The sequence below is a fragment of the Manacus vitellinus genome, unplaced genomic scaffold, assembly GCF_001715985.3.
Source record: "Manacus vitellinus isolate BGI_N305 unplaced genomic scaffold, ASM171598v3 scaffold_0_pilon, whole genome shotgun sequence".
NCBI lineage: Eukaryota > Metazoa > Chordata > Aves > Passeriformes > Pipridae > Manacus > Manacus vitellinus.
This window is the reverse complement of record NW_021938789.1, coordinates 40,600,213-40,610,846: the sequence shown is the minus strand read 5'-3', so window position 1 is coordinate 40,610,846 and position 10,634 is coordinate 40,600,213. Positions and strand designations below refer to the sequence as shown.

General features: G+C 38.7%; 1 protein-coding gene across 1 annotated transcript in view; it reads left to right on the top strand.

Moving 5' to 3' along the window:
- Positions 1-10,634, top strand: part of UBA6 (ubiquitin like modifier activating enzyme 6) — a 29,410-nt gene continuing 18,776 nt past the window's right edge. The window contains exons 1-10 of the mRNA XM_018072020.2: positions 1-144; positions 2,177-2,239; positions 3,750-3,844; positions 4,674-4,702; positions 5,488-5,582; positions 6,107-6,218; positions 7,273-7,353; positions 7,935-8,057; positions 8,921-9,044; positions 10,301-10,404. Coding sequence (XP_017927509.1) covers positions 2,199-2,239; positions 3,750-3,844; positions 4,674-4,702; positions 5,488-5,582; positions 6,107-6,218; positions 7,273-7,353; positions 7,935-8,057; positions 8,921-9,044; positions 10,301-10,404 — 804 coding nt within the window. The 5' untranslated portion in view covers positions 1-144; positions 2,177-2,198. The remainder of the gene's footprint in view (positions 145-2,176; positions 2,240-3,749; positions 3,845-4,673; positions 4,703-5,487; positions 5,583-6,106; positions 6,219-7,272; positions 7,354-7,934; positions 8,058-8,920; positions 9,045-10,300; positions 10,405-10,634) is intronic.

The following is a 10,634-nucleotide window of genomic DNA, read 5'->3' as shown; positions in this document are numbered from 1 at the left end:
CTCCGCCGACTGAACAGGGAGCCTGCATCGGCTGGGATCGACCGCTGGAAACCCTGGGTAGGTGGGATGAGTCCAGGCCTCCCTGCCATCCCAGCGTGCTGAACAACAAGTAGTTACCACTGCTTCAACCTGCACTGATTGGAGGTAAGGAACACTGTGAAACCAGCACACCACTACAGCTCCTGTGCCTTCGCTGCTCTTCAGAGCATCTTAGCCCTTCTTGGTAACATGTACCTTCTCAGTTTGTCCCTGGGTTATGTGACACAAGCAGCTGAGGCTTAAAAAAATTAATTACGCATTAAATACAAACCTGGCATTAAAACTGATAGCGTTGGCTTTTAACAGGAAATAGACAAGTGTATAAAGGTCAAACCTCTGGTAAGAATTAGGACATAATGTTAGAATGACTTTTTTACATGCATTTATTTGAAACAGATTCAATGCTGGTTAAACAAGAATGAGAAATACAACTTGGATGCGGGAATACATTAACCAAAGTTTGTCCTAGAGTCACTTGACTGTAGTATCATTAAGTCCTCCTTGTCAAAGGATCTGTTTTGCTGTACTTGATGGATACACTGGCAGCATCTCAGTGCTGTAACTGGGAGTGCAGGAGGAGAATAGGGAATTAAGAAATGCATGGGAAGAGCCACTGTCAGACAAGTCTACGAGATATAGGTGGTGAAGGTTCTCTTGTTGGTTGATTGCACAGCCTAATTGTTTACAAAAGACTGTTTGGGAGAGCTCGTGCATTGAGATGGCAGTCAGCAACCACAGCTGAGAAAGCTGAGAGTTTTTGTTCAGGGGTGGATCACCTTCCCCACCCTAGTACCACGCTCATTTTGTGTCGGATAGTCCCAGACTGTCAATGCTGTTTGTGGAGCAGGATTGTGGAGGAGCAGAACAGCTCTAGGACTGTTTTTCTACTCTTTTACAAAATGATGCTGGCTTGCTTTGAAGGGAATTTCCAGTCTTGTGTCGCAGGCAGTGACTGAAATGAAGGCTTTTTTTTAAGCAGGGACTGAAGCCTGTGACTGTAAGATGTGGTGTGTTGCACTCTGGCTTGAGATCTAGGTCCTAGGATGGTCTAGTAACAAGGGCATTGCTTGTCTTCAGCCCTTGTGTGGGGGCACGGGAGCTGCACTGAGTGGCTAGTGGTGTAGATTGTGATGGAGGTGCCTCATGTCGATTGTCTTGTGTGCCAGCTTACATGCAGGAGTTACTGTCCACCCTGTGGAAGAGCTTAGCTTATGAGATTTGTGGCCTGTCTCCAATGTAACTGTCTTGCTGTGCTACTTTAGTGCTTTTCAGGAGATAGGGTTGTCAGCCATGTCTGGTTTCCAAGGCAGTTTGTAGGGAATTGAAATAAGCTGTGTGACCTGGAACCTCAGCTGTGTCCGAGGGTACACATCGGATCTGTTCTGCTCATCCTGCATTTGATGTCAGTCACCTACCAGGTTCAGGAAGCACCAGTTCCCAGCCTGCATAACTAAGAAACAAGCTGCCCAGGGTAGTTTATTCCTAATCCTGGTGCTTAGTTATCACCAATTTAGCAATGAAAAAGTCCTTGCTAGTGGCTGAAGGCCTCAATAGCACAAATTATGTTTTTTTTCTTAAAATGCTATTGAATTGTTTAACTGCATGTCTTAGTTAAATGTTGCATTAATTCAGATCTTTGTGTGTTGATTTCTTCTGTTAGCTAAAACAGTAACTTGTTTCATAAGGATTTTCAATTAGCATGGAAATAATGCAGCATAAATACCTATTTCTTGTAATTCAGGAATCTCTTATCTTCAGAAAAACCCACTGATCAGGTAGATGCATGTTAATCAGCTTGAAGCTGTTAATATAAAATGAAGTTGCACTTTCAGTAAATCTAACCGTAGCAAATACAAGAAATAAGTCTTGCATTTCCTCCGTGGTGAAATTAATATATCTGTATTTTGAAAGCATTTATCAAGGATTTAGGGTGCTCGTCTTCTGACTCCTGTGTGTTTTCGCTACCTAGGTGCTGTGGTGTTCTACAGGTTTCCTAATGTTCAAAATCACTCCTGTGTAACATCACTTACGTGCTTTTCAGTTCTTTTAGTGAAGAACTGAGTGGGGAGGGGAGGGGGTGCCAACTGTGAAATTGCATCCGATGTAACCAGTTGATTTCTTTTTGTAAACCTTCCAGTGTAAACGAGTCACATTCCATCATGGCAGCAGACTCTATGGAAATTGATGATGCTTTGTACAGGTAAGAATATCTAAATTTTAAGCATTCCTCCTGACTTTTCAGGAACACTCATGTTTGCATGCAGTAATGATGAAGACAAGGCTTGAAAACACTCTCTGCTGCCAGTTAGTTAAAGATGTGGATACTTGTGCTGCTGTGTCCCACCTTTTCTAATGCAAAAACCCCAAAATGTTCAACCAGTGAAACAGAACCCACCTCTTGCTGAGTAAGTGGTGGGAACTGGTTGAACTGAAGATGCAATCTACCTTTCTTAAAATTGTTCCTTTATTGGGCTCATAACAGGTGTTTTCTGACCATTGTTAGTATTTGACCAGTAAAAAGCATAGGTAAATATTATGGAGATGTACAGAGTTTCAGTAGTAGCAATGATATTTACTTTTTGGAAAACAGGAATAATACTTCTCATGTTTATAATATGGATTTCTTTCTGCCCGTAGCTTGTTTCTTCTTTGACAAAGTATATATTCCTCTCTTTCTTGCTCTCCATCTTCTTTCACTTCCTTCTTTTTGCCTTTTCTACATTATGTAGTTTATCTCCTTCATAATTTCATTAATTCCTCAGTTTTTGCCATACTTCTTGGTCCTCATAAACATCATCAGTATCTGTCTTATCCTCTGGACTTCCGAGTATTGGATTTTGAGGAACTTTTTTGTAGGTTTTTTTTTAAGTTATTTATTTTGTTATTAGTTTTATTTTAATTTGCTAACTGGGAGTGTCTTGAGATACTTGGCATGGCAATAGTTCAGAGAATCTCTACTGGAACAAATGGCATACCTGGAAGTGTGATGGGATGAAAAGCTTCTTTGTGTATTAAAAAAAAAAATTAAAAAATACTTGTATGCTGAACAAATTAAGCTTCTCTTTAATTTAGTGCAGTGATTCTGGTGGTGTAAGTATCACTACGCTTTTTGGCAGTAGTCTCATGAAAGTCATGCTTTTCCTTGGTAAAAAAGGTGGTGTTTCGAATGGTTTAATTGTATAGTTGGAAGCTAGGAGTCTTTCAGAGTTCAGCTGTGGCACTCTCTACTTTGAAGTTTTGTGTTAACAAATTCTTTTGCTTGCTTGCTTGTGTCTTCAATAGTTAATTGCACAAAACTATTATCCTGAAGAAGTTTCGCATTGATTTAAAATGAAAAGTTATTTATATTCTCTAAAGCCTGGAACTGACAAGCTCTGTACTAAGTGCATTTCACTACATGGATTGTGAGTGCAAGTATTATGTTTGATCTGCATTTATTTCCTGAAGCACTGTAGAGTTCAGATACACATTTTATGTCCTCAGTTGTGCGTTGGATGGAGGGTTGGTAAAGAGAACTGTGTGTGTGTGTCACTAATGATGCACACTCACCTGCAGAACTTGCTATTGCAGATTAGAGACTTGTTAGGATAATAGAATAACTGAAAACATTTGAGCTTTTTTTTTAATTATTATTAGGATTTCTCAACTTGCTTTAATATGCTCCTAACTTTGTTTTATTGTGTTTTGATCTGAATTTATCTTTGCTGTAGTCGTCAGAGGTATGTTCTTGGAGACACAGCAATGCAGAAGATGGCTCAGTCCCATGTATTCCTGAGTGGTATAGGTGGTCTTGGTGTGGAGATTGGTAAGTTAGATAGCATTTATTTAAGGAGACACAAGTGTACGTAAGTAGACTATCACAGAATACTTGTAAACTTAATTTTAAATATAATAAACATGTCTGAAGTATCTGGGTGAATTTATGTGTGCATGATGCATATGACTAACGTAGCAGATGCAGGAAAGATCCTGGACTTAAGTTATCATTTTACTAGAACAACATTTCAAATTTTGCTTTAAAATGTGCTTCCACGGGCCAGATTGCTTTACCCAAAACCTTGTGTCTAGGGTGAAGGTTTACGGTGGATAATCCAAGTTTTTCCATTAGGCATAAGTATCAATGAATGTAATACAGAACAGCTGTAGCCCAAATTATCCTCGGGTAGGAAATGGGAGGGTGGGAGGTAGGAGAACAGTACAGTTTGGTGAAAAATACTGTCCTGGTGCAAGAAACTCCTTAACAATTTCCCTTACCTCTTTATGAACATGACGTGTCTTGGCTGGTTCGTACTTGGGGTGTTACCTCTTCAGTTGGCTGTAATGGTTCTCTGCACCAGATGCCAGAACAGTCATGGGGTTTTGCAGTTTATTGGCATTAGTATCTCTGTAATCACACAGTTGTGGGATGAACAGCTGACAAATGACAAATGTAGAGAGCTTTTTTAACCTTGCACATATTATTTTGCTTTCAGTGGTGCTGTAGAATGCTTGAGCCAAATGTAAAAGAGAAAAAAAGTTAAGTTATGAAGTTCTTAACAATGATGTACATGTTATTGTCCACCTACATAACTATCCAGCTACAGATTTGCAAGAAACCTGCAACAGTCCCTAACTCTGGTTTTGTTTTGTTTCAGCCAAAAATATCATTCTGGCTGGGGTAAAGGTATGTAAAACAGTTCTGTTGTTGGATCTTCTTGGGTGAGCATGAGAAAAAGGCACAACACTAGCTAGTTAATCTTAGGTTTCTGAATCTGTTCTTCAGTAGAAGGATTGCAAAACATTTGAGAACCTGGGAGTGGAAACTTTCAATAATCTGGATGTTCTAGTGATGTGGTCAGATTCTCACATTAATGTCCCCTGGATTCTGAAATAACTGGTAGAATATTTTATCCAGCTGCTGATCAGATATTGAATACTTTTGTACAAAGTGACTTCTCCTAAATAGTGTGATATTAACTCAAAAGCCAAGCTATTCAAAATACGTTATCCTATTTTGTCATCCATCAGAATCCTTTTGTGTAGTCGTTAGAATGGTTGAATATTTTAATCTAACATCTGCTCATGTGCTGCTGGGATTAATTTTATTAGAGAAACCTTTTAAAATTCTTTCTTCCAATAGAAAAAAGCTTATGAGTCCGTTAATTTACAGATCACAATTGCCTCGTATCACAGTCTGGCAAAAATCATCTTTGATATTTAAATGCTGTCATCACAGCAAACTGTGAGGGAAATGCTTAATGAAGTGCATATTGGATATATGTTTCTGCCTCTCAAACAGTAAGAATTTTCTTGGGAAGGAGGTTGGAAGAGCTTGTTTGTATACATGCTACAACTAAATCTTCTGTACTACTGGTCCCCCAGCATTTTATGTGGAGCTTAATCCATCTTTTTGGGTGCTGTGACCATGTACACTTCTTCCAGTAAATGCTTTTTGCTGAACTTTCTTAGGCTCTTACAGTTCATGACACCAAGCACTGCACTAATTGGGATTTGGGGATCAACTTCTTCATCCACGAAGATGATGTTACCAATCAAAGGAACAGGTTGGTGAAGTCTTTGGAGTGAGGGAGGGCTGAACTTGACTAGGAGTAACAGTTTCATCAATGTCAAAAGTGACATTTCGTTATCCAAGAGCTACTAATACATATCAAATACCTGTTAAACCCTTAACCTGGAGTCGTTGGCTTCAAGTACAGTGCCCAGGTAGATATTAGAGGAAGTCTAGATTGGGACTGAGGTTCTGAGTCACACATCTCACTTCTTGTTATTGTGAGCTTGTAATGTGAATTTAATGGGGGGGACCACTGTACATTTCTTCCTTGGGCTTTCTCAGGCACTCGTACAAGACTATACAACAGTCGTGACATCAGACATCAGTGAGTCCTGCTGTATATTGGGCAGAGCTGTTTTTCTCATACCTGCTAGGAATTTGAGTGTGAATAAGAGTTGATGGCTGTTGCCAGGGAACTTCATGAGGGACTCTTGTAGGGCATGTGTGTAATGAAATTCTGTACTGAAAATGTATTTTGTAGTTATATAAAAAATTTGAAAATTGCTGTTCTTTCAGGGCTGAGGCCACACTTCATCATATTGCAGAACTCAATCCATATGTCCATGTAGCAGCATCAACTGTGCCACTAGATGAAACCACAGATCTGTCTTTTCTGAAGCAGTACCAGGTATGTCACTCTTGAAGCAGTTGTATGTGTATTTGCCTCAGAGCAAGTGACTTGGTTTCTTTTTTTTATGGAAGTAAATAAAATGAGTAACTTTAAAGTACATACTGAGGGGATTATAAAGAAAGAAGTAGGTCTTGTATTTATGCCAGTGAAAGTGTTGTGCTTGTTTTTTTCCAAGGCTGAAGCAGTGGTTTTGTGTTCCTAGCACTTTCTTATGACACTTGTTATTGAATTTGCTATGACAATAAATAGCTAAGTGGGGTTGTCATACAATTTTTTTTGTTTGAAATTGAAACTGTGACCTTCTTTTGCAGCTGCATAGCACAGGTGCTCTACATATATTCTGTGTGCTGTATTCCAGGCAGTAGAAACTCAGGCTGTATAATAGGAAAGATCATTTATGTATGTATGCATCTAAAGAAACGCAAGCACCTCTGTGGTGGAGTGAGGATGTTTGCAGTTGGTCAGTCACTTATCTCTTGCCTGTGTGCAGGAGAACAGTGGGGAGCCTTTGCAATGTGGCTGGCATTTATACACAAGCACACCAAGTTTCTGAATGTCCCAGCTACAATAAACCATGTATAACTGGGACCCAGTACTATCCTAAATGTTAAAAGAATGCTTGCAGAAATTGTATGTCTGCAATTCTATGAGCGCCAGTACTTGAAGCTTATGTAGACTTCTTGGTGTGCACTGATGAGTATCATTTGTGTCTGTTTTGTTAGCTTTAATCTTAAAATTAAGATCTGCATTTTTGCTGAGATTATCCGTAATTGTTTTGGTAAATGTTCTAATTAAGTTTTGAATTTCACAGCTGCAGTAAAAAAAAAAGAGAATTTGCTGTTCCTGCTCTTACTCATTTTGTTTTCAGAACTTGTGAAGCACTAACCAGCCTGTTCAAATGAGAGAACTTCCTCAGTACTGCTGTCTCTGCTATGTGTGGGGGATAGGAGTCAGGACACCTGAGTAACTTACTCTTAGTACTATTTTTTCCATGGCCTGAAGATATTGATTGCTTTCAGTGTCATAGAAGTATTTCTGTTCTTGTTCACAGTGTGTCATATTGACTGAAGTAAGTCTGTTGCTACAGAAGAAGATTAATGACTTCTGTCATGCTCAGCAGCCACCTATTAAGGTAATAGAAAAAATGAAGGATGTGAATAGAAAAAATGAAGGATGTGAATAATCTGTACAGTGAGCATTCTGAACCTCCAGCATGTTCTTTCCAAAAGTGAAGAAAGCTGGTTATGAGGTTTATATTCTATGCAGATGGCATGTTGATGGAACAATAGAAGTTTTGGAAATATGATGCTGCTATTCTGTACGTGTGTCTGTTATTATCTGGATACCACTACAGATAACCATAGCTTGATTCTTAATTGAAAAAAAATATAGTGTTAAAGAAATAGTTTTCACTGTTAACTCACAATTGTTCTGAAAGACTGTGCTGAGACTGAAGAATGTGCTGAGATTGAATGTAACAGTAGTAGAAAAGGCAGTACTTCACTGTTTTTTTGTGTGTGGGTTCAGAAATGCTTGTGCAAGTTCAAAGTCTGTTATGAATGCTGTGCTATGTAGTCAGTGGCCTGAGTACACATGACAGGTTTCTACCATAGAAGTTAAACCTGCTAGCCTTCATCAAGATTCATTCTGAGGCATCATTCCTTTGGCTTGTGCTGTTCTAGGGATACTAATGTTTTTTACTTCCTCTTGAAGTTTATCAGTGCAGATGTATATGGAGTATGTTCACGTTTGTTTTGTGACTTTGGTGATGAATTTGAAGTGCTGGATACAACGGGAGAAGAGCCAAAGGAGATCTTCATTTCAAATATAACACAGGTAAGGGAAGAAAGTCGTTGTGCTGCTTTGCTTTTCTTTGGCTGTTTGAAAAAGCAGTTTAAAATTGGCAGTATATCAAAGGCAAACAAAGTTACTTCATTCTTGTGTCTCAATCAAAACCAACCATGTTAACATTGTAGAGCATACTGATGCCTCCTGGTTGTTACTGCCAATGTAACATCACAGTATTGAATCCTTTATTTTTTAATTGGAGAGAGAGAAAGAGAAAGAAATGAGATGTAGAGAGAAGAGGACATAATTTAGGTGGGATTAGGATAAATCTTCTAAGGAAGCCCTTAAATAGGCATGAAAAGAGCTCTTTTTAGAAGAAACTGTGGCACATACAATCTTTTGTGATCTACTGAGGCTGTGTATCCTGTATGCTGATGTCCAGCTTTGTAAGCTTCCTAACTTTCAAGAATGAGTTTGGGGTGTCCTTTTTAAGGAGATCAGACAGAAAGGAAGCATGGAGTAATAAGGACTATTCACAAGACTTTATTTGTTAGTGCCTGTGAAAATTTCTCTGTACATATAGTGTACTTTTGGTTTGGAAACAGATATAAATTTGGTACTACTTCAGAACAGAACAATGAATTTGGTATGAAATAACAAATGGAGTTTGCAAACGTGCTGAGACCTATAAACAGTGAAAATAAGAAAGTTTGTGTTATAGAAACACTTAAATTGAAAGTAGTAGGACTGGAAATGTTGTCATAGGTAACTCTCTTACTACGACAGAAATGAGGTGTAAAAAGTATTAGTTTGCAGTTTCAGTAGTCAAAAAGGTATGTGCATACAATAAAACATGACCCCTTTGCACAAGATGCTTTCCTCCTTGTTAATTTTGCCATTTTTTATTTCAGTCAAATCCTGGTATTGTCACTTGCCTTGAAAATCATCCACACAGACTTGAAACAGGACAGTTCTTAACCTTTCGGGAAGTTAATGGAATGTCATGCTTAAATGGATCTACACACCAAATAACAGGTAAACTTGCTGACTCATTTGGTAGGTATTTATTTTTTGGCCTGGTTTAGCTCACTGTAGTGTTAGTTACTGTAGCCAGAGGAGTGCTGGATTATGCAGACCTCCAGTGAGCTTTCATAAAAAAAATTGTATTTTGGTACAGAGCTCTTTCTAGTGTTATCTTGACTCCATTTCCATTTAGTAAAGTCTTTCCAAACTCAGGAGTTAACTCTTGCCACTTAAGAAGCCAATGGAAATGCTTAGCCAGTGGAATCTAGTTGGCAGCTTCTGAGCTTTCGTCATTAGTTGGCTGATGAAACTGGTTTGGTTTTTGGAGGATCCTATAATACCTGTGTTTCTGTCATGGTTTTGGGTGCCACTTTGTGTGTCGCTGTTTGCCTTGTAGATTTTTTTGGGTGACAGTTTAAGTATACAGCAATGCATTGACATGGCTCTCGTTCTAAGCATGCTTTTGAAATTATTTTCATTATTTATGTCTACTCTGCTTTGTTCTGCTTGTAGTGTGCATGTCTCAAGGCATACTACTTGGTTCCTTTTGGATGGTGGGGAATTTTGCAGTTTCCAGATCTCAATGCCTGTTCATTCGGAGGAGAAGAGAGAGCAAGTGGGTGGGGGTTGGTTGTTTTTTTTAAACTATTTTGTGGTCTGAGGCAAAAAACAATACCCTTGGAACATGCAGTTGAATCTGTTTTCTCTGGACCCATGTGTTTTTCCTAGTGCTGATGCTGTGGCCAGTTTCTTCTTAATCATGGCCTAGCTTTTGTTTTCAGTTTTGTTAATGTTAATGGATTAACATTTTTTGTGTCTTTTTGTCTGAACCATGCTTCACATGTATGAGGGGGAAGATGTGACAAAATAGTCTAGCTGCCCTTTTTGATTTCCTGTTTTTCTCATCACAGGGCTAAAATCCTACTCTGAGCAGTATTCTGGACACTGCTGTGCACAGTCTAAATAAAACTGAGTGTGATTTCATTTTTGTTACAGAGCTGTGGTCATCAGAATTCTTTTTAAATCTACTGCCACTTAAAAAAGCTCATTTCATAACAGATCATGTGAAACTAATACTTTAACCCAGAAACTGGCAGAGGGACAATCCTGTTATGAGGATCAGCTGTGTTTTATGCTTTCAAAGCAAGGTTGCACACTACAAAATTACAGCACAAAAAGCATTGGCAAAACCCCACGTTATATACAGAATTATAGCATCCAGTGACACTTTGAATTATCAGTCACTATTTATTCTCTTGTCTTTTCAGTGGTGTCACCTTATTCCTTCAGCATTGGTGATACATCAGAAATGGAGCCTTACTTACACGGAGGCATAGCTGTGCAAGTGAAGACTCCCAAGATGTTTTACTTTGTAAGTGTGTGCTTGACATAGCTGAGTTCTTGAGCGTTAATGGTCTGAGCACTGGAAGCAGAGTTCAGCAGACACATGATTTTGTTACCAGTTATTTGGGTTTACTTAATTTTATTGGATGAGAATAGTGATACTGATTTATTAAACGACAGAGAATAGGAAATACTTCAAAGTGCCTACCATTGTAGAGAAAAAAAATAATTATGGGCAGCTTACCCCTGTACTGCTGG